The 24,250-nt window shown below is 50.8% G+C and overlaps 1 protein-coding gene and 1 pseudogene across 4 annotated transcripts in view; both read right to left on the reverse strand.

The window, feature by feature from the left end:
* Positions 1-812: 812 nt before the first annotated feature.
* Positions 813-24,250, reverse strand: part of PLEKHA1 (pleckstrin homology domain containing A1) — a 35,540-nt gene continuing 12,102 nt past the window's right edge. For 3 of the 4 annotated variants that reach the window (XM_054728716.1, XM_054728717.1, XM_054728715.1), the window contains exons 3-12: positions 21,620-21,676; positions 18,354-18,399; positions 16,160-16,257; positions 13,561-13,686; positions 10,968-11,111; positions 9,557-9,625; positions 8,153-8,217; positions 6,838-6,901; positions 5,329-5,418; positions 813-3,009 (exon numbers count right to left, since the gene is read on the reverse strand). In XM_054728716.1, the coding sequence (XP_054584691.1) occupies positions 2,707-3,009; positions 5,329-5,418; positions 6,838-6,901; positions 8,153-8,217; positions 9,557-9,625; positions 10,968-11,111; positions 13,561-13,686; positions 16,160-16,257; positions 18,354-18,399; positions 21,620-21,676 (1,062 nt within the window). In that variant the 3' untranslated portion in view covers positions 813-2,706. The remainder of the gene's footprint in view (positions 3,010-5,328; positions 5,419-6,837; positions 6,902-8,152; positions 8,218-9,556; positions 9,626-10,967; positions 11,112-13,560; positions 13,687-16,159; positions 16,258-18,353; positions 18,400-21,619; positions 21,677-24,250) is intronic. The other variant, XM_054728718.1, reaches the window with a different exon arrangement.
* On the reverse strand, positions 14,224-14,368 carry LOC114229001 (U2 spliceosomal RNA; annotated as a pseudogene).

Genomic DNA, 24,250 nt, shown 5'->3' on the forward strand with positions numbered 1-24,250 from the left:
ATATTTTCAATCCACGTCCTGTGTGAAGCTTGGAAGAAATACAATTTTCAAAAGTCATCTGAAAACAACACAAATGCTTTTGGGTCTGCGTAGCACAGGCTGTAACTAGAAAGCAGACCCTCCAAGTGTGCTTTTCACCAGCGTCTGTGTGGGCTGGCAAACCCTGCCCAAGACCAGGAAGACTCCCAGCCAACCGGGACTCGGCGCCAGCACTGCCCTTTGCACACAGCACTCCTGCCTGGCGGCGTCCCAGGCCTCTGACCGAGGGCCCTTGGGGAAAAGTCCCGAACAGCAGCCCAGTGAGAGGCTGAGGACGGGACCTCGCCTTTGGTAAAAGCAACCAAGTTTAGAACGTTCTCATTTTTTAAAAAACCCTACACACGTCCTAGGAAGGGAGGAAGCTGCACCAGCCCATGAAGATGCCCCACAGGTGCCCGTGGTACATGCCCGTCACACAGCAGACGCCCCGTCCACCGCTGACCAGGTGTCCGTCCCCGCCTGGCACCGGGCGGGCCCTGACGAGCCGTCCACAGCCCCTGGGCATCCATGCCCCCCGCCCCCCGCCCCCCGCCCCGTCGTCTCCCCACCCAGCCTGCACGGCAAGCCCCAGCCATCCACCCCGCTCTGAAGCCGGTGGGTAACCTTCTTGGGAGACCACGTTTTACTGAACAAAGTGAGTGAGATTTTCCCCACAGACTTTGGTTTTCCATGTGCAGTGTCTTTCGAGGGTCAGTCCATACATCCATTAGCCACCCCCCTGCCCAGCTGTTCACTGTTCAGAGCACAACCAGACCACGGGAGAAGGAGGTGGATTAGTTCTGAGCGGTTTATTCTCGTTGTTACAGTGTCCCACCACGGGATTATAAAGACGCGTGTACAGGTAAATGCTGAGAGGCACACGCGTGTCCCCATTCTGAAAGAAGGCATGTTACATGTACAGAAAAATGCAGCAAACAGTAAGGTGTTCAAAGGAATTTGACAATTCAGATGTGACATGTTTACAAAGAAAGCATATGTTTTAAAATAATTAAATAATTTTCATATTATTATAAAAGTACTGAGATAAATATCAGAAGACCCCAAAATCACAAGAATGTTTTCCTATGCTATTGAGTACAAGGGTAGTTCCATAAAAAGTCCCAAAATAGATAGCACTTTGTCACTATGAAAAACATCAAATTACCAAAATATGAGAAATAAACATGCGACGCAGAAGCGGTACCAAGACCTGCCCGAGGCTCCCAGCCGGCGTCCACACCAGCTCCCGGGCGTGCTTGGGGCCTCGGAGGAGCCGGCACAATGAATAAAAAGTGAGAGCTGCTCACCACCTTCCCTTCTGTCACTTTCAGATGGAGCTGCAGAGAAGGAAACTCTAAACAAACATTAAAGACATTAGCTTATGCGTCAGGAGGAGGTGCATTCTTCCCGCGCCGGGCGCTGAGGTGACGCTCTGGTAAGTAGTGTCATGGACAGTGACCTCTGGACCCACCGCGGCAGCAGGAAGTCTCTTTCTCAGACAAGAACTCATCTTAGAAAATGAGGAGGAGACACGGGACATGTATGAATTCAAAACGAAACAGGACTGGGAAATGGTAAAATGTCACAAAAATAGCAGCATGTGAATTCAAGAGTCTTTTCTGAAAGCAAATGTTTACGACTGAACTGCAAACCGGCACCTGCTCCGACGGGTCTGTTATCAGCGCCTCGGACGGAGGGCTTTGCAGAGGCGCTGATGTTTATGTTTATGCTAACGACCCCCCAGGACAGTGTGGACTAATGTGTGTTCTCAAACATAAATATTGCACGGGCAGTACACATCGGCATCTGGTATCTCTAACATAAAATGATGCCTTACTCAGCACAAGGGTTAAACCCATCAGGCAGGACTCAGCACAGCGACGAGATGGCACACAGGCACTTGAATAGAGGCTGTTGGTGACGGTCGAGGCCCATCGCAGAACTAGGGAACCTGGCGTCTCTCACGGACCCAACACAGAAATCAGAACTTTGTACAAACTTTCATAGGAAACCAGGTCTCCAGAAACGTCACACCAAATGACTTCCACTGAATACAGCAATGACTACTGCAGCCTTCTTTAACCTTTTTCAAACACATGTCCAATAGACAGCTTTTTAAAATCTACTTTTCCCCTTTTCTCCACCCAGTGCAGCCCACAGCCCTCCCCAACAGACCAGGAACCCCCTCTGTGCGAAACCCACGCACCCGGAGACCCAGGGCACCAAGCCTGCCCGCGTCCTGGGATGGATCTCAGCACCGGACGTCGGGGCTGAGGTATCTCGGTCTGGCAATTTTCATTCAATAATATTAACAGCAACAATGTGTAAATATTGATCATCTAAGAGGAAGTCATAGTAGCAATTTTTTTAAATGACCGAGATAACTGATAAGCATTTTTAATGTTTTAAGTGGATAAACATGTAATGATCAAATTCATTAGGAAAAACCATCACACACACGTTTTCATCACCCAAGTGAGGCCGCACGACACGGGAGAGCGGAGACGAGACTCTGCTTCTGTCTTTCCTTTAAAAAGGCGCCGCTGCGTGGCCACGCCCAGCCCTGGTTTATCAGCTTGAGGAGCACGTCCGAGGCCGTGTGACGGCTGTGGAGACCTGTCACCCTGTCATCTTTGGCTGAAGCCTCAGGAGAGGGGGGGCTGGCACGGCGGCTGCCGAGCGTCCAGCTCACACGTCACTGACCGGCAGGCTCGCGTCGTCCAAGTCCAAGTCCACGGGGCCGCACTGCCCCTCCCGAGGGCCGTTCCTGCCGGGAGGGGCGGGCAGGGCGCGTGCGCTCACTTTGGAAGCTGGTTCTCTTGGAGGGACAGTCTGGACCTTGAAGCTCCCTGGCTTGACCTTGGCAAGAGACTCGCAAAGTCCTCGCTTCTCCAGGGTAAAGCTTGAGACCAGAGAGCTGCTGCGAGCGGCGGCGGGATGCGCGGCGGAGGCGCGGGGCGCGGGCCGGGGCTCGGGGCCGCCGGGCTGCTCCTGGAAGGGAGTGGGGGTCAGACACGGTCAGTCACACACGACACGGTCAATAGCTCACGTGAGGCTTTATTCTCTGAGAAACAAGCAACACACACACACAGAGCAGAAGCGTGAGCCATGCAGCAAGCGTGTGCATGTTCTCCAAAGCCAGGCGCGTGCAGGAGCGAGTGGGAAGCAGTGGCGGCGCCCTCACTAAGGAGCCAGCCTGTCCCGCGCGGCGCTGGGAGCGACCCGAAGGCGCAGCCGGCCTGCGAGGGGCGCGGGCCCAGGCGCCCGCTCAGCTGTGCTCCGTTTCCAGTTCGCGGTCGGTCAGCACTAGGAGGTCGGCGACACGTTCTCCGTGGCCAGCACGCCTGACTGCCGCTGCGACGCGAGCACCGTCTCTGCTCTCTATGTAACTGCATGTCTAGTTCTGTGTGTCATGCGTTCATCTGGCTTAAGACTGTCAGGGAACATGGGGTACAGACTCAGCCAGTGGGGGAGCTGCGGTGAGTGACTCGGTTGTGACTGCTGATTGCAATTCGCGTCCAGCGGTCTCAGACCTGCAGGTGCCTCGCCCGCAGCTCCTAGCGCGCTGCGCTCGTCCACGGCACCAGTGGCTCCGAGAACAAAGTGCTGCCAATTCCCCACGTGACCGATGCCCACGGGAGGCGGGAGGTCACCTGAGACTCAGTGCCATGCAAACTACAGCAGAGTCCGTCCAACCCCCGGGCATGCACGACTGCACACGTTAGAACGAGGATGCGTGTTGAGTGGTGTCATGTGAAAATGTCAAAACACAGACAATATAGAAAGTGAAACTGGCATTTCCACCAGTTGAGTTTTAGGCGGCGGCTTCTACGGCCTTTCAGTCGGTCAAGTTGTTTTTCGCTATTTTTTCTGCTACTCCGACCTGAGGGCTGTTAGTGTCACAGGTTACGGCAACTGCAGGAGGCAGTCTGTTAGCTCAACTTTCTAGGACGGACGGGTGAGTAGGGAGTGAGAAGGCACGTGCGTGCGCGCCCACATACGTGCCGCATCCCCCAGTCCTGGGTGTGTACCTCTGAATACAAGGGTTCGACAGCCGTCTGGCCTGCCGCATCTGGAACACAGTGCAAAGCTGGGGTTAGAGTGGACCTACCCGGAGAGGAGGAGCCGAGTCAGCGGACAGTCCGCGGCCCGCCACCAGCACAGACACGCCCTCCCGCTCCTCTCCCCAGGCAGCACGCTCGCAGAACCTCACGCGACCTGGGAGGTCAGAGGCACAGGCGGTGACCCAGAAACGCCGGGAAAGGGACTCTGACAGTCCAGAAAGGACGGGGAGAAGGCGTGATTAAGAAGCGAGGAAGGTGGGTTTGTATGGACTGGTCTGTGGTGACTAAAAGCAGGAAACTATTAAAAGGCAACGTTACCGCCCGGCCGGCGTGGCTCAGGGGCTGAGCATCAACCTATGAACCAGAAAGTCACTGTCCGATTCCGGTCAGGGCACATGCCCAGGTGGCGGGCTCGATCCCCAGTGGGGGGTTTGCAGGAGGCAGCCGATCCATGATTCTCTCATCATTGATGTTTCTACCTCTCTCTCCTCCTCCCTGAATTCAATAAAAATCTATTAAAAAACAAAAGAAGGCAACATTACACCAGGGAAATGCATCACGTGACCATGTTCCTTATCGGCCCACGTTCTGCAGACCTGAGGGGCACCTCGCGATGCCTTCCCGCCTCAGCCATCGGAGACCAGAGACCGAGGGGTCGGAAGTGACCCTTCCTCCTGTGCTGTGCCTGAACGTGGGACATTAAAATTAAAAACATCCTTCTCACTCTTTCTGAGCAGGTTTAGCTGCTTTAGTTTTCCCGATACGACCACAAAGCCAATTAAGATTGTGAACAAAAGCCGCCTTTCCAATTCGCGGGCAGAAACCGAGAAGGCCCGGGAGCTGAAACCCTGCCCGCGAGCCGTCGGTGCATGAGGCTCCGGCCGCTCGGTGGTCTCGGACAGGTGAGCCCACAAGACCCTCGCCGACACCACAGGAAGCTGAACGCGGCGGCCGCAGGGCCTTCCTGAGAAGTGGCCGCTGTGCCAGACCAGACTGACCAGGGAGGACCTGACACCAGGCAGGGAGCCTCCTTCCCGGCCTGCTGTGCACGGAGACGGACGACGCAGCAGGGAGCTACGCGTCCGTCCCCGCGGGAAGCACATTGGAAACGCAGGGCTGTCCTGCAGGACCAGGTGGCGTGGAAGTCACCGTGAAGTGCATCTCACAGGAAAGAAACCAGGAGGGTGAGGGGAGAGGAAGCGTGACGGATGGGGAACCCCGGGAGCAGCACGGCGCAGACACGTACAGAAGACGCCGACCGGCCGGGCCCGCGCTGCGCCACGATGGCCCCGGACACGGCTTTGATCCAGCTGTGCATCTCTTCGGGGCTGTCGGCCTGGGGGAGAAAGGGGCGTTCAGTCAGTTTCCCACACCGGCTCCGGCACCCAAGACCCAGCCTCGGAGCTGGGACTCAATAGCCTCCACAACAAAACCATTCTAAGACAATGACTTCAAACACGTTTAGAAATCACTTTAAACCAGGTAGGTGTTGCTGGGTAAGCGGCTTTTCTAGAAATAATCCAGAGGAGTGCCATAATCCTAAGGCGAGTGCTGGCAGTCACAGCCCACAGCACCTTCCTCGATGGGCCCGTGGCTCCCCACGTGGACTGCAGACCTCCTGTGACTTCCACCCCCCGACACCGGCCCAGGAGGGCGCGGAGAGACTGTCCTTCACCTCTAGTCTGCACTCTACAAGGTCAAAAGTTTTAAAGAATCAAGATAGTATTTTTGAACCAAGGCTATTAAATACTTTTTAAAAGAAAAACTTCTAAGTAGGCAAAAGTAAAGCATATACCTTCATTCACTGCAAATAGGAGGACGTGTCAAGAAAAATATTTGGCAAAATAAAGAGGTTTAAAATGGTTCGTGCACTAAGAGTTACTCTAGAGCTAGAAACTCATCCTGAAGAAGAAATTTATTTACTTAATCCTCACCTGAGGATACGTTTATTATTTTTAGAAAGAGAAACATCAATGTGAGAAACTTCCATCGGTTGTTGCCTCCCATACCCGCCCCAAGCAGGGATTGAACCCACAACCCTTCTGGGGTATGGACGACGCTCCAACTGAGCCAGCCGGCCAGGATGCACGATATTTCATGACTCCACTTGTTATACAAATATCTGCCTTCAGAAAGGCAGTACAAAAAGAGAATGCTTGCCTGAGTGTGGGATTCTGTGTGTTTTATAAACCACCCTTTTCTTCACATTTTTCTATAATTTCTAAGTTTTCTGCAATAAGCATATGTAAGTTTTATAAAACAAAAACAAATCTTGTTTTTTAAAAATTCCAATCTGATTAATATGATGAGCAAAGAGTATGTTTTAAACTTAGATGCAGATGCCTATCTGCCATCAGTACCAATTTTACAAAATTACCAAAAACGATGCACAAAAATTCCAAAATATGTGCAAAATAATCCAAGTTCAAAGTACACACTTAGCTTCTAAGTAAAGTAGATTTCCCTTCCTCCAAATACTACTTAATTCTACTCAACTAACTCACGGCAAAGAGCACCCTCGTTTGCTGAACATATGACCTACCAATAATGTCAAACATAACACTTTTTGATGAATTGCGGTTGTCAGGTTGATGGGGGACAAAAGGGGACATATGTCATACTTTCAACAACGATTAAAAAAAACAGCTGCAGTTGTCATTATGTTTTGCTTATTCTCATAACCTCCAAGTTCACATCCCTCTGAAATTGTTAACTCCGGTGAAGAGGCCCTATGACCTCCAAGTAAGCGTCTTACCTGCACATAGAAAGTCCGCGATGACGTTACAATTTCAAAGAGGTTGTCCCTCATCATGATGTCACTGTTAACATAAAAATTTTCAAGTCTTAAACAGCAGTTGTTTGATAGGTTTTTTCATTTATTTACCCAATACCAAATATCTATAATGAAAGTGTAATATGCTAATTAGACCAGATAGCAGAATGACCTCCCAGATGAAGCCGTGACGGCGGGGGCCAAGGCAGAGGCGGTTAGGGGCGATCAGGCAGGCAGAGCGGTTAGGGGCGATCAGGCAGGCAGAGGCGGTTAGGGGTGATCAGGCAGGCAGAGTGGTTAGGGGCGATCAGGCAGGCAGAGGCGGTTAGGGGCAATCAGGCAGGCAGAGTGGTTAGGGGTGATCAGGCAGGCAGAGTGGTTAGGGGCGATCAGGCAGGCAGAGGCGGTTAGGGGCGATCAGGCAGGCAGGCAGGCGAGCAGTTAGGAGCCAGCAGTCCTGGATTGCAAGAGGGATGTCCGACTGCCAGTTTAGGTCCGATCCTGCAGGGAGCAGTCAGACATCCCCCGAGGAGTCCCAGATTGCGAAGAGTGCAGGTCAAATTTCATGCACCGGGCCTCCAGTGTATCAATAAGAAAATAAGTATGAGGTAAAATACTAATTTAACAAAACCAAGCTATCAATTTTTTCAACTTCTTTTTGCACTAAAGTTTATATAGTTATATGTATATTTTATTTTGTATTTATTTTTATATATTTTTATTGATTTCAGAGAGGAAGAGAAAGATAGGAACATCAATGATGAGAGAGAATCATCGACTGGCTGCCTCCTGCACGCCCCCCACTGGGGATGGAGCTCACAACCCTGATCGGAATCAAACTCGGAAGCCTTCAGTCCACAGGCTGACACTCCATCCACTGAGTCAAACCAGCCAGGGAATTATGTGTGTATTTTAGATAAGGTACATAAAACTGCCTTAAAATTCAAAGTTTTTAACATGAAGAAATCAGTTTGCACTGCATAATTACTACATTCTCACGCAGCTGTTCTGCACCAACCTTGAAATACTAACATGCTAATCACCAATTTGCCAAATATGATAAAGCTGCTCACACTGAAGTTTTTCCTTTTCATTAATAAGCTTAAGGATTGTTTCCTAATTTTTAGTTTTCAAACAAAAAAAAAATCTCAATACTTTAATCCGAGGGTTTTAAAAGGTCTAGCATATCACAACTGTAAGAAGTTGAAAATGACACAAATACAGAAAACGCCATCTTGCAGCACACCCATCAGCCTGCACACGCTGTGCGCGTGACGCCAGCACACGGCGGGCTCACCTCTGCTTGCACTCCTGGACTTTGTGCACCTCCTTCAGGGGGATCACGCGGAGAGGCTCCTTCTCCTGGCGGGAAAAGAGCAGACAGACAGACACATGACGTCTCTTCTTAAAAGCCTCTTCGGCTGTCTGACCTGGAGACCTGCGTCAAGATGATGCTTCCTGAATCATGCAGCATCAGAAGAGCCAGACTACCCCGAGGTGCCAGGCAGTGACACCCAAACACTTTGAGCCAAGTGAGTATTTTAAGACGAACACTTTTATACGAATGCATTATTTAACAAGCACAATTCATCGAACATTTACTAGGTGTCAGGGCATGTGCTAGATTTTAAAGGTCAGCTCCCTGGAATTTCCCACCCCCTACACACATGCACTAGTACTCACCTGAGGAACCTGAGGGTTAGATACGTAAGTACCCGACCCAAGGTTACAACACCAGACAGAAGCCCGGACACAGGCCATCACTGGCCTAACAGCGTCACCCCACACACTACGCTCCACCAAAGACTAAGACTGCAGGCCGCCGACGAGCACAGCAGGACCGGACGTGCTGCTATTTTACGAGCACCGAGGAAAAACGTAAACCAGTCGAACACTTTTAAAATCACCAATCTTTAAGGTTTTACAAAACAGGTCATTAAAAATAACTCCGACTACAACGCCTCTGTACACCCTGCGCCCTGTAGAGACGTGGTCCCTCAAAGGTCCCGTCAAACAGGAGGGGCCGGGTGTGAAGCACAGAACTGCTCTCAACGTCCCCGTCAGGCTATTGCAGAACGTGGGTCCCGTGGCAAGGATCCCATAAATGAAGAGCTCATATGCTAATTAGACCCAACAGCAGAACGACCGTCGGATGAAGCCAGGGCTGCGAGGGCCGGCCGAGGCTGCGAGGGCCGAGCACTTGCAGGGATTTCGAGCGTGGGGCCGGCGGTGTTTTAAACAAGGATGCTACTCACACCGAGGAGAGGGAATCTCAATCTCTGATTCCTCCTTCAGACAGAACAAAACCATCTCGTGGGAAGAAACTAAGTGATCTGCTCCCAAAGCAAACGTGGAGAGGGCAGGGCAGACGGCAGGACCAGAGGCCGATGCTGAGACCCAGCTCCTTCCGATGCTGCCTCCCGCCTCCAGGCCCTGCAGTAAACCTGCAGGCTGAGGGGTTCTGATGTTTTCAATCCTTTGAAGGTGAAATGTCTCTGAAGATGCAATTTTTCATTACGATCCATCTAACAGAGACCATCCACCAACACCACGACGGGCCTCAAGCGTACACCCCTCTCCAACCACACGCTCACTATCCCACCGGGAGAAAACAGGATGAAAGCAGACGCTGCCTGCAAGAACCACCACCGCGTAACGACCCTCCCACACCCCAACGCACGTTTACGACAAAGCGACGTACCAGTTCGGACTTGAAGTAGCCTATTGTGTTTTCGTCCAATTGGAAGTACCTCCTCTTCCAGTTCTTCATCTACGAGAGACGGACAGACGTGAGACTCCGCCTCCGAGACGCCCATGTTGATAACCACGACCGGCTCTGCAGCGAACCCGCCACGGGGCACGCAGGCAGGAGGAAGCCCCGCTGCCCTCCCCGGGGGGAGACGCAACTTCATTTCTTTCGCCATCAGGCCTGGAACTCCTAACTCAAGCACGGTCCTGGCCTTCAGCTTTTATCACGATGGTATAATGGAGCTTCATCATTTCAATGCTCTAAAAGTCAAAAAAAAAAAGGGCACTTCCCCATCCTCCCACCCCCAGCCCCCACAAAACAAATGCTCTCACGAGGTCAAGAGCAAGAACAGGAAACGGTACGAAACCACACCAAGCGTCTCCATCTGCAGGCACTTTATACTCACTAGCAGGACAATAAATATCAATAAAGTGAACCTTCTTTGTACAAATACTTTTGCCAATGACATGTAGTTTTTGTGAACGCACTTGGCATTTTGGACTCCAGAGAAAGGAGCGTCTGAAAGCCTCCACACCAGCGAGCACGGCCCGAGGGCTGACTGCACCGCAGCCGGTGCAGGGGAGACCCTGCCAGCCCGAACCCCGGTCTCCCTGAGCCGAGAGAGGAGGTCAGGCGTGGGGACGGAAGACCTTCCCCTGCTGAGCTGTGCTGACAGTGAGGAGACGACGAGGGACCTGCAGGATGTCAGTCTTTCTTCACTCAGAGAACTCGTTTCTTTCATTTGAAAACGTTCATTTTCTTATGAAATTCTACAGACTTAGTTGGCTCGGACAGAATGGCTCCCTTTAGGAAGGTGCTGCGAAGGCCGGAAATGCTGGGATGCACGGCTCTCCCTCGCTCCACGAGGCGCTGCTGGGAGAGCCGGGCGGCCTGCGGCGCTCCCTGAGGACCGGGTGCGGGGCGGGCTGGCCCACACCTTCCGCACCTCGGAGGTGTTTGTGATGTGCTTTTCCTTCCAGAAACCAGAGGCTGAGGGTTAAGGAGGCCAAGGCCACAGAGCTTCCGACGGAGGCCAGCCCAGCATCTAACAGGTGCTGATGACTTCCACACCCACACCCCACGTGACCCTCTCCCGAGGCGGGGAGGGGTCAACAGAAAAACTTCCCGGAATAAATAGTACAACTCCTAGGAAAGGTCATCTACATCGACGGCCGGCCAGGGGCACTAGGCATCATTGCCCAGCTGCTCACGGAGCACGACCGTCAGAGCCCTGAGTGAAGAGGCCCTAGAACAGCCCCCCCCCCTCCCCCCGCCCCGACTCCTCAGCTGCTCTCGCTTCAGGTCCTGGTGCAGAACCGAGCCTTGCAGCCACTTCCCACCGCGCGCACTGGCCCGCACTCACCACGGCTCCCTGTTTGACACAATAGCCGGCTTTGAGGACGGCGCTGTCGGCGGGCGGTCTGGGGGGGACGCAGGGGAGGTGGCTTGGTGACCTTTTCAAGTGGCTTCTGTCCGCGCCCTCACCGCAGTCGCTGGCCTCTTCTTTCTGGGGTGAAGCAGGAAAGAAGGTCTTTTCTCGGCGCTCAGCGTCCAAGCACACGCGCGGCACCGGGAGCCCCGGCGGGACACGCTCGAGGCACGCGCCGAGGCCGCCGGGGGCACCGGGGACCACCGTGAGCACATGCCTACCCCGCGTGCGCTGCGCCCGAGGCGCACACAGAACAGACGGGTGGACGGTGAGGAAACACGTTAAAAACCTAAGAAGGGGGAGCAGACTTGTAGGCCGTGCGCTCAGCCCAGCAGGATCTTCCACTCCATCGCGGCTGAGTCAGGAACACAGGTCTGGAGTGAGTGTCCCCGCGGATTGATGACACTTTACCGTGACTGTCCACTGACTCACCACACCGCCTGTCACCAGCGCTCCGTGTGAGGGGTGGGCAGTGGGGTTTAACTGTTTACTCTGAAATAATTATATAGTCACAGGAAGTTACCAGTTAATAACGCGGATTTTTTTCAATAGATGGAGTTATACATATGTTGATATATATGCGATTTGATATGGATGCTATTTTGTTGTATTGACAGCAAGCTTCAAAACTTCATATATTTTTACGCTTAAAAATGTCAAATTTCATGCCAAAAAAAAAAAAAAAGAGCATTTGCGGGAAGTTTTAATTCATTACTTTATTTTGGAGAAAAGTGCTGCTGAAAGTTACCGTATACATCGGGAAGTTTATGGTGAACATGCTCCATCTCAAGATACTTGTGAACGCTGGTTTAAACGCTTTAAAAGTGATGATTTCGATGTGAAAGGCAAAGAACGTCCAGGTCAATTTGAATCAGGCTTTGTTCGTAAAACGACCAGAATGGGCCAGAAGACACAGCAAAGTAATTTTGCTTCATGATGACACACCATCACACACTTCAAAACCAGTTAAAGACACGTTAAAAGATCTTGCCTGGGAAGTATTAACCCACCCCTGTATTCACCAGACCTTGCTCCTTCAGATTACGAATTGTTCTGATCAATGACACACGCACTTTCTGAGCAGCATTTCAAAACGTACGACGAAGTGGAAAATGGGGTCTCTGAATGGTCTGCCTCAAAACAAGAAAAGTTCTATTGGGATGGTATCCACAAATCACCTGAAAGATGGGGGAATGTGTAGCTAGCAATGGACATTACTCTGAATAAAGCACTTTTGATGTTTCTCTTGAAATTATCGTGTTTTCTTTGGTTACAAAATCCGCATTTTTAACTGGTACACCTGGTACTTTAAAGATGCACAGAAGGGCCACCACTGGTGTGGCTCAATGGCTGAGCATCGACCCGTGCACCAAGAGGTCACCAGTTCGATTCCCGGTCAGGGCACTTGCCCAGGTTGCAGGCTTGATTCCCAGTAGGAGGCATGCAGGAGGCAACCGATCAACGTTCTCTCTCATTGACGTTTCCATCTCTCTCTCCCTCTCCCTTCCTCTCTAAAAGCAATCTATAATAATAAAAGCATAATATGCTAATTAGACCGGACGTCCTTCTGGATGAAGCCGGGGCTGCAAGGGAAGCCTGGGTCCCGGGTGCCAGAGGGAAGCCGGTGCCGGCAGCTGGGGGGGAGGGGGGGGGGGGAGGCCTACTCTTGCACACATTTTGTGCATCGGGCCTCTAGTAAAAATATATATGTATTTTAAAATGTACAGGAGGTCCTAGCACCCTTCATGCCAGCGCCCCAAACAGGGAAACTGTGTAACTACAAAGCATGATCAAACCGGACACTGGAATTCACGGGGCTGATATGCACTCATCTGTCTGTGTGTGCACCGTCCTATGCATCCAGCCACCACCACCATCCAGCACTGGCTTTCCAGCTCCCTCTCGAGCCCCCTCCCCAGCTCCTTGGCAACCACGAATTTGTTCTCCACCTTCCTAGTCTACCATTTAGAGAACATAATGCAAGCAGCGTCAGGAGGGCTGTGAAAGTGGCTTTCTTAACCCAGCACAATTCTCTGGGGATGCAGCCAGGCTGCTCCTTGGCCCAGCAGCCCACCCCTCTTCCTGCTGAGCAGTTCTCCTGGTTTGACCGCTGTTTAACCACTCACCCGCTAAACAGCATCGGCATTAGGTCCAATTTGGGGCTCTTAGGCATAAAGCTGTCATGAACATGCGTGTACAGGTTTCTATGTAAACATACGTCTCATTTCTCTACAATAATGCCTAGGAGTGTAAATGCTGGGTCATATATTAACTGCAAGTTTATTTTTATGAAAATCTGCCAAACACTTTTTCCAAGTGGCCATCCTACTTCACATTCCCACCAGCAATGTGAGTAACAATCTCTCGGCATCCTCGTCAGTGTCGGCGTTCTCATAACTTTTGAAACTAGAGACAACTACGTAAGCTTTCTGTGTCCACGGACTACGGTACCGATTCAGGAGCCGCGCTGCTTCAGTTCTGACTCCACTCCGTACGGAAACCGTCACCGCAGAGCACCCTGGATTACCTGCGTCGGCGTGATGATGGGCACCCCGCCCACAATGTCAGTTCTGTAGGACACCTGCTTCTTCCCACAGTCCCCCGGGCGGCTCGGGTTTTCAGAATGAGGCTGTGAGTCTGACTGCTTTGGCACCTAAAACAGGAAGGGAAATGAATGATTTTGCAACCAGCATTCCAGATACCCTTTTATCACACAATTTCCAGCTTAGTCTACCTACATAAAACTAACACAGGTAAGAACTGCTGATAGTGTGCGTAACTCTGTAAGTGCTCACACGACTTCTTCCTTATAGCACAGCCACCATTTACCGAGTGCTCACGAGGGCAGGACTAGTTCCCACCTACTCTCACCTCATCGTCCCATCCAGCCCTCTCCCGAGGCCGGGTTCCCGGCAACCCCGAGACAAGGCTCCAAGGCCCGGGAGACACTCGGTTCCAGCTGAGTCAGTGCGACTGTCGCCCACACTCAGCCACCACACTACACCCGCTCACCCGGGCACTTAATGCCACGTGCGGCTGAGCTGCCATCTCTTTCTTCCCCCAGCCCCACCCAGGACTCTGCCATGTCCCTGTGGACAGGGACGCTGGCGTATTCATCATCTCTGGCTTTAGGGCAGAGCTACTAGTGGAAAATACAGAGTATTCAATACATGTTGAAAGACTGACTCAATGGACCAATCTAAAAGCAGGAGAGAAGGAAATACTTAAATTAAAAGTCAAAGTGTTCCAAATAGCTTAAAACTTTTAGGAATTTCTTTTTATTTTTATATATGTTTTTATTACACTTGATCTTAGCCAAAAGGCCGAGAAGCGATATACATACATACATACATATATATATATATATATGTGTGTGTGTGTGTGTGTGTGTGTGTGTATATATATATATTATTGGTTTTAGAGAGAGAGGAAGTGAAAGGGAGAGAGAAACATTAACATCGATTGGCTGCCTCCTACACGCCCCCTACAGGGGATCGAGCCCACAACCCAGGCACGTGCCCTGACCGGAATCGAACCAGGGACCTCTTGGTGCATGGGTCGATGCTCAACCACTGAGTCACACCAGCCGGGCAAAACTTCTTAGGAACTTCAGAAATTCTTAAGGCATTCCAATACCTGTATCCGTGATAAACCCACAGGAATAGGGAACGACTGTTGATATAGGAATTCCGTAGGTGAAGGAACACCTCACTAACGTGGAAACAAAGGCAGTGCAACCGCTTAACGTCCTGCCGACCGGCCGCGAGCTGACGCAGAAGGCCCGCGAGCCTGGCCGCTTGTCCGTGCGAACTGTCAGGTGCGTCAGCCCGGCCGAGGGCCGAGGGCCTGGGCGTCGCTCTGGGGAGTCCGGCCGAGACTGTCGGGAAGCGGGGAAGCTGCCGGTGCCGCCTCTGAAGGACACGTTCTGCTGAGTCAGTGCGAAGTGGCTTTCTCAAAAGCGCACACCGGAAATAACCTCTGCTTCTGCCAGAGCCGATGTGTGCGGGGTCCCGGAGTGCGACGTCAATACGGCCCGAGCACATGCTGACTTTCACGGCCATGTTTTTGGAGAACAGCCGTCTGGGTCAGTAAACACACAGGCTCCCACAGGAAACCCTCCTGCCCCTTCCGTGCAGGCCCACTATGTGCTTCTCCACCAGCGTGTCGGGAGGGAGAGGTGAGATCACCGGGGGGCAGACCCCACGTCCTTGCTGACCTCACCAGTGGGAGGACAGAGAGCAGGCGTGGCTCACAGCTCCCCTCACCAGCCAGGCAACCTGTGCAAGTCACTCAACCCTTTTTCTTTTATTGTATTTACTAAACGTATTGGGGTGACACTGGTCAGCATGAGGATATGGGGTTCAGTGTGGGTCTCTGTGTGACGGGATCTCTGTATGCACTGCGTCCCCCCAGTCACACCCTCTCCCGTCACCTCAGGTACTAAACCCTCCCGGTCTCGCGCCTCCACCTGCGTCAGGTAAGCCTCAGGGCAGGGCCCGGCGCAGGTGCCAGTCCACCAAGCTCCTGTCCATCAAAGGCCAAGAAAGGAAGCCCGCTCGGAAGAGAAGTCGCCGCACAGAGCAGGGTGTGAGGGGAGCAAGCGCTGGCACGCAAGGGGGGAAAGCGGGCGCGGCAAGAAGTTTAGAGCCCGAGACCAACGCCCCGAGGCCCGTCCGTGGGCACCCGCTGGCCGCCACGGCTCTTCCGATCCGTCCCTAAGCCTTGCTCAGTCCCAAGCCCTTCACACCCGCCACGCCCCCCAACAGCAGCCCAGTCAAGGGGGGACGGGAACCCTCCTCCCACTACCTGGGTGGCGGCAGGAAGACTCTTGCTCTGGGAGAAAAAAGCCCCACGTGCCTCCAGGCAGAACTCCCCACGCATTCCCCCTAGAGACGTCGCTACAAGCAGTGCCGGACCCCCCGGACGCAGAGGGGCGGACGCAGCATTCCTGGGCGGGTCTAAGGGCCACAGTCACCACGCACAGGAAATGCATTCACGTTCTGAACACCCATCTCGTCCATAAACCGCGAGGAACAACCTATGCAATTCAGTCATTATCCAGTAGGTGTGTTTTCAAAATGTACAATTACTTCCAGACATTAAAACTTTAAAATACAGATACTTACTGTAATTTTTATAGCTTTGTTCAACACATTGACCCATTCTACTAGGTCCTGCTGATCATTAGCTTGTAGGAAATATTTCCTCATCCCTGCGTTCATAACTGTTGAGAGAGAAAATAAACTAAAATACATGAAATTGGGCACTTACTACCTCCAAGTTTATGTTTGTCGCAGATGAAACACCATGCGAGGTTCAATGCTGTGACCTCCCGCAGCACTGCTGTTATCACTCAGTAACATTCTTGTTTCTAATGGCCACGTCTTTCATTAAACAAAAATACCACAGTATACTCGACCCACCCCTAATGATGGACATGTAGGCTGTTCCAACTTTTGAAATTATATAAACTATCCCAATGAAACATACATTTCTCCATACTTAGGCTAGCACTTCTATAGGATAAGTTTCTGAACATAGGATAAGTTTCTGAACATCGATGTGTTGGAGCAAAGGGAATTCATACTAAAAATTTTTACAGAAATTGGCAAGTTGTCTTCCCAAAAGGTTGACTCTATGTTCCCGCCAAGTGCACGCAGACACCCCCCACCGAACGCTCCTCCCGGCACTGCCCCCGCGCCCGCGTGGTGGGCCCGCTCTCAGCTCCGCGCGGGGACACTGGGCCGGGAGCCTGCCCAGCATTTCCCAGCGTCCCTGCCGGCTCAGGCATGCTCTGCCCACAGGAGGTCCTGACGGGAGACGGCAGGGGCTGGGACTCCAGCAGCAGCTGCAGCAGCACACAACCAGCTGGTCTGTTCCCTGTCACCCCCCAGCTCCCCGGCGGCCCCTCCGCCCAGGCTCTGGGGATCCCGCCTCTCCCGGGATGTCGCCCCAGCCCCGGGGGTGGGGCTGTTCCACACACTTTCCACTTTGTGGGTCACTCAAGCATCAGTGGAGACAGAGACGAAAGCATCCGAGGCTGCTGGGAACAGCGACGTGGCACCCGCTCAGACCTGCTTCCTGCTGGAGGCACGTGACTGCGCAGGACGCGTTCCCTCACTCCACTCCTGTCCCACAGCCGCCTGCCTCTCAGGCAGGACAGAGGGCTTACCGTCAGCCCTGCCCCCGCGTGCCTTCCCTCTCGTGTGGACAGCACCTCCTGAGACCGCTGCCACTCCTACCAGGCCCCTCCCACCACGGACACACTGAGCGCCCCGTTCCCACGGATCCCAGCGTCTCCACTCTCCACCTGCAAGCTCCACCCGGGCCATCACCAGAACATTCCGCTGTTGGTCTCCACCATTTCCCACTCCTACCACCCCTCACCGACCTGATCGCTCTCCGGGATCCTCACCTCCCCCCGCACCCCACTGTGCAGCCCCAGGCCCTGGACTCCCCCTAATGGTTCTCACCCTTCCTCTCCTCGCCGCCACCACCCTCATCCAGGCCCATCTGTACGGGGAACAGTTTGAAAGCCACTTAACTCATCTACCAACATCAAAACTCTCTTATCCATACAAAAAAATAAAAAACCTACCTTCACCTTATGCCTACTTTCCAGACGCTAATTCCTTACCTATCGTTTAAAAATAACCACTTGTCAACAACATATTAGGCCCCGACTCCTGCCCACATGCTCACCTCAGTCTCTGCTCTCCCTCCAGCTTCACAAGCGCTCCTCTCCCCCCCGCGCCCCCCCCCCTGCGCCTGCCCAGGAGGTCCGCCCCCCCTCTTCTCCCCAGGGCAAAGGATGGTCAGGTGAGCGGCCACCACCTCCAGGGTCCCCTCAGTCAGTGTGGCTCCCCTGGCTCCCGAGGTGCCCAATGAGAATCTGAAGCGTTACACCTTTCCTCTCCCTCCTGATGTAAGACACAGTACCAGGCTTGGTGCCTGCCTGGGAGACTCAAGGCAGCAACTGCTTCTCGTTCCTCTCGCAGCCCCAGTGCCAAGCACAGGGGAAACCTATCAGACATTGGTTAGTGCCTGTAACAAGGTCATCAGCTACCCTCAGCTAGCCCGGGGGGGGGGGGGGGGGGGGACGGGACGGGACGGGACGGGACTAGGTGAGACTCTGGAGAGTGGGGGAGAGCAAGCGGGGAGAGCGGGGTCGGGGGGAGCAGCAGCTCTCCTTCCCCCCCGAAGGTGGTTCCGGGGAACCTGCCTGCGAACAACCCATCAGCCCTCAGGAGTGCGCTTCCTGTACAGCAGGAGGCAGTGACACTGAACGTAAAACCGCGGCCGTGTGAGGTGGCTACTCACCGAAGCAGAACTCCGCCTTTGGCCTCAGCTTCGTGGCATCGCTCACCTACCGAGAGAGAGAGGAGTCACTCGCTGCGGCATGTGCTCCGCAGCAGCCCACACGGTGCCCACGCCAGCGTGCGCTCCCGTCACCATCCCCGCCGGCACATGGGGGGGGGGCGGGGGATAAACTCTGGAGCAGCTGACAAAGGACCCCGTTTACAGGCGGCTGCGGCCCCCTCGTGAGCTGCGACAACTACAACGCTCCATGTGCTCCGGGAGCAAACCTGTTTCTCCCAGGAAATGCGAAGAACTGAAAGTAAACCTGAGTTTTATGTCACACATATAAATACCTCTACAAAACTATGACTTCTTCCCCAACTGTCCATTTCTAAATTAGCTGTGAACTCTAAGAGATGATGGTGGGGGAGTGTATGCTTAACAAAGTCCAACAATCCAGCAGGCGTGAAACCGCGACGAGGAAGGAAGAACTGGCCCGGACCCTCTCTGGTACGTGAGAGCAGCGGTCGCCAGCCGGTGGTCCGCGGGCACGGGTGGTCCGTGAGGTCCGAAAGGCGGGCGACGGCTGCAGCGGAGCATCGGGGTTAGGGGTCCCCTTACTGTGCAGCACGGCTCCTCTCAGAAGGGGAAGCACCCGACCGCCCTGCGCGCTCGCCCTGTTGGTAACGCGCTCCCGGAGCCCGCTCAGGCCCACAGCCTGCTGTGCCCTGAGTGGGACTGACAACTGGAGCATCTGTTTTACCTTCAAGTCCGGCTCCACGTGATCTCCTCTAAAGCCACAGCTCGGAGTCACACTCAGTGTGTCCAGGAATACATTCGGGGACAGTGGCATGTCTACAGTGAGGACAAACCCTACCCCTCACACTTGCTAAGCTGGGGGCAGAGATGAAAGTTAACACTACACAGAGAAAGTGACGCCCTCAAAGGGAAGCGACGGAGAAGCAGCTGGCCGGCAGCCTGCTGGCTTAGTTAACAGCTCATTTTTACAGAGATCCCTTTGTTCCACCTGAGACCCACACAAAGTTACACTGAATGGAAACTGTAACTGAAAAAAATAAAAATTAAAGAAAGCATCCTTGATTAAAATCAAGTACAAATAAAGAGCCAATATAAAGAATAAATAAATAAAAGCACACTTTACCTTGGAAAAAATTTTAGAAATAAAAAGAGCTTCCGTTTTTAAAAGGACCAGGCAATGAGCAACTGTGGTAAAGACACAAGCAGATGGGCAATGGCTCCCTCAACTGCCAATTCCAGGAAAATGGCTTTCGCACCTGATCTCACTGAGGGACAGATGCCGGCGGCACGGGGACGCCACAGTGCACACACAGATACCAGGCAATCAAGCAAACTGGGACCCGGGTTTCCTGCCCCAGGAATTCCATGCCTCCTATTAACAATTTTTATAGAATTTAAGCTGCAAGCTACGCTGAAGTATTTACTAAATGTCTTAACTTAAAAAGAGAAAAAAATAATAAATAAATTTTTTAAAAGTCTTAACTTATAGGAACACTTGAGGTAAACTTAAACATTTGTCTCATAAATTTACATTATATGGCCTTAACATAAAAAGTTTCCCTTAAAATATGTAATCTTTATTGTCCAATGGCTAATTCTTTTTTTTTTTAATATATTTTATTTATTTTTTACAGAGAGAAAGGGAGAGAGATAAAGTTAGAAACATCGATGGGAGAGAAACATCGATCAGCTGCCTCCTGCACACCTCCCACTGGGGATGTGCCCACAACCAAGGTATATGTCCTTGACCGGAATCGAACCCGGGACCCCCCCAGTCCACAGGCTGATGCTCTATCCACTGAGTCAAACCAGTTAGGGCGACGGCTAATTCTTTTGTCAATGAGAATGAAGAGTTCTATTGTTATACTGATAACGAAGTACTTTATTTATAAAAATACCTTTTAAACAGAGACACATTGTAAACTAGTCTCTTGTTGAAGACCTTGCTAACAGATCCCGACATATGCAAAACAGTCAGCATATGCATCTTCTTAAGCTACTACGTTGCTACTTTTCACATCTCAGACCTTAAATCATCCACAAAAATATTACGTTGTGTAAAACACACAAAAAAACCCAGAATAGAAAATACCTGACATTATCAAATCAAAATTTTTGAAAAGAAAACTAGTATTACAAAAATGCCAGAAAAGCCCAGCTGGTGTGGTTCAGTGGTTAAGCATTGACCCACGAACCAGGAGGTCACGGTTTGATTCCCTGTCAAGACACAGGCCTGAGTTGTGGGCTTGATCCCCAGTGTGGGGCGTGCAGGAGGCAGCCAATCAATGATTCTCTCTCATCACTGATGTTTCCATCTCTCTCTCCCTTTTCCTCCCTCTCTGAAATAAAAATATTTTTTTAAATGCCAAAAAAATCAACAAGAAAACAAATTAGTAGAGAGAAAGTGAAAGATGAGGGGGGGAAATCATTCTCTTATCATAAAGACTAGAGGCCCAGTGCACAAATTCATGCACCAGTGGGGTCCCTCGGCCTGGCCTGCGGGATTGGTCCGAAAATGGCTCTCCAACATCCCCCAATGGGTCCCAGATTGCGAGAGGGCGCAGGCCAGGCCGAGGGACCCCACCAGTGCACAATCGGGGCCGGGGAAGGACACGGCCGGGGAGGGACTGCGGGAGGGCTCCAGGGCATGTCTGGCCCATCTCGCTCAGTCCCGATTGGCCGGACCCCAGCAGCAAGCTAACCTACCGGTCGGAGTGTCTGCCCCCTGATGGTCAGTGCACATCATAGTGAGCGGTTGAATGGCCTTAGCATATCATTAGCATATTACTCTTTGATTGGTTGAACGGCTGACCAGACAACCGGACACTTAGCATATTAGGCGTTTATTATATAGGATGATTCATATTTTCCTCAAAATAAAGCATAAAGAAAAAATAAAGGTAATGGAAACAGTTTAAGTAAATATAACACAGACTTAGAAAAATGTTCTCCGTTTCCCAAAGACAGAACCTAATTGCTAACTGATTTCTCTCCTTCTGATGTTCACTTATCTCATCAAGAAGTTACTGTAAACGTTTGCAATGTGTTACATCCTGTAAGTTAATTCCATATTCTTCCTAATTTTATCAAAAACATGCTAAACATAATATTCGGGTCCTATTTTCAGTACGATTTGAACCTGAACATCATCATTAAATGACATAGAAAGGAAACTGTTCCTTCTGTTCACACTGCCATTCTAAGAGACTTCAATTCAAGCATAAATGTAATTAGTACAGAAAGCTCACCTTTGAAATGTAGGTAAGTTTAATGGCTCCAACCCGTGATGATCCAGAAGGGAGGTTCTAGAAGAAATTATTAATATATAGTTAATATCCAACCTCATGACTTCGTTGTAATTCTCTACACATTTAAAAAGTTAATAAATTAAAGCTTTCAGTATCACATTTTATAAATCAGCCTTTTCAGTTCAAGTACCTCCTAGGTCTGAAATCAGTTTGTTATCCATTTTGACAATATGGACAACAAACTAAGTCTACTCTGTTTCACCTTAACAGATTCTGTAACTACAAAGCTGTTTTTGTCCCTGTAACTAAACTCTTCCTGAGCGTAAAAACCCACCCACAAGCCCTAGCCAGCGTGGCTGTTGCTGAGCATCACCCTGTGCACTGAAAGGCCGTCCGCTCACTCCCTGGTCAGGCACAGTCCCAGTGGCAGACTCAATCCCCAGTAGGGGGTGTGCAGGAGGTAGCCAATCTATACCTCTCTTTCACTGATATTTCTCTCTCTCTCCCTCCCTCCCTCTCCCTTCCTCTCTGTCTCTAAAAGTCAAGAACTTATTTTTTAAAATATTTTTTTCAAAATCTATAAACAAGATCAGATTTTGTTCCTGAAAGCAATGGGAAAAAATATTTAGAGACATAAAACCATTGCAAGAAATTTCAAAAGACTATACGCATTACTTTGTTCTATTAAAATTTTTTAATTATCTTTTAAAAAAAAAAAAAAAAGACTGAATTATCTCCTATTTAAAAACTTTATATTGATACTACTTATTTTTTTAAAAAATTTAAGTTATTAATTGATACTCTTTAAACCATGCCAGGGAATGTACATATTGATGCTTTCACACTAAATATTTTTATTCCTCCCTTAACAAGTTTGGAATGTGATTTATGTCTTGAAAGAGAGAATCTTTTCTGGCCAAGGCTTTCGGGAAAGACTCTGCAGGAAGAAACGACGTTTGAAGGAAAAATGTGAAACACAAGAGCAAGAGAAAGACTATTCCAGGAAGAGAACAGCGCCCCAGCGCAGAGGGACTCAGGAGCGCGGCCTGGCAGAGGAAGTGGCTGAAGTACAAGGGCCCGAGGGGCTGCAGGACACGGGTGGAGAGCCTGAGCGGAGAACCTTCTTAGAGGACCTGAACGAAAAGCAAGGACCACAGAGTTCACACTGGCAAGAATGTGAAACCATTAAAGAAAGCTTGTGAGCAGTTCTGTAATCAAAACTGTGCTTTAATTAATACATCTTGTAAAATAATATCTTGTAAAATAATAAACCGGATGGATTATAGAGGGGTAAGAAAACCAGATAAAGGAATCTGGAAAGAAATATATAAAATAAAAGACTGACAGAATATTTCAAAAGGAAAATTAAAACAAGCTTGATTTTTAAAGTTTCCTCCACTGCAGATTAAGCAAGATAAACTTTTACTGGACTTTATCATAACGTAATTAAAAACCTCTGGGCTTGTTGTCACGAGTGAGTAGGAAGGAGATGTCTCAGGCGTGTCTACGCTAACTGCATGGAACTAAAACACCTCCAAGACCAGCCTCCCAGACACGAGCCTGGTGCCGTTGACAGGGACAGCTATGCCTTTTCTCACCGTTCCCTCCCACACAACGTAAAACTGCATACGTTTGGCTTTAAACTGTATACAACGGACAGGCTTCCAAATATAAACCCAAATAAATATGGACGTAAAATTACAATTTTTAGTAGGTAACTTTTAAATGGTTGTGTTCTTATACAAAATGTTTTACATTTAGAGGGTTTTGTCTGATTGCTTTTTAAATTTGGGATAAGGGAATTAAGTGTTAAAATGTCTTCAGGCCCTTCTAATTACTACCAAAGTGACTTTTTTTTAAATATGTTTTTATTGATTTCAGAGAGGAAGGGAGAGGGAGAGAGAGCTAGAAACATCAATGATGAGAGAACCATTGATCGGCTGCCTACTGGGGCTTGAGCCCGCACCCGGGCATGTGTCCTGGACTGGAATCAAACCCAGGACCCTTCAGTCCACAGGCCAACGCTCTATCCACTGAGCCAAACTGGCTAGGGCCAAAGTGACTTTTGTCAAACACTGCTACCCTTCCCTTCAAAATCGATCATGTCCTCTAAGTCCTCCACACGCCTCTCATCTAACCGGATGACGCAGCTCTAAGCCTGTGTGCGGAGGAGTGAGAAGCTATGTTGGGGCTGCATGAAGTGGGGTCACCGATTAGCCACAGCACAAGGACAGAGAAGGAGCTGGGGATGAAAGCCATGCAAAGTACCCAGTACCTATGGGCCAGCACGGCGGCTGCCACGTTCAACTGAAAAATGTGGGTTTCAAAAGATGTTGTTGGAAGATGAACAGGAAATAATAAACTAACGTGACATCCTACCTAATAATAGACAACTATGCAAATTGACCACACCTTCGCTATGCCCAAGCCACGCCCACCAACCAATCAGGACGAGTATGCAAATTACCCCAACAAAGATGGCGGCTAATTTGCATATCAAGACAGCTTAGAAAGAAGCCAAGAGATGCTGAAGGGAGCAAACCTGCGGAGAAGCAAGCAAGCCGGGGGGGAGGGGGAGGAGAAGGGAGGAGCAGAGGCGGGGCCGGGGGAGAAGGAAGGAGAGCGGGGCAG

The sequence above is a fragment of the Eptesicus fuscus genome, chromosome 17, assembly GCF_027574615.1.
Source record: "Eptesicus fuscus isolate TK198812 chromosome 17, DD_ASM_mEF_20220401, whole genome shotgun sequence".
In the NCBI taxonomy this organism is placed as follows: domain Eukaryota; kingdom Metazoa; phylum Chordata; class Mammalia; order Chiroptera; family Vespertilionidae; genus Eptesicus; species Eptesicus fuscus.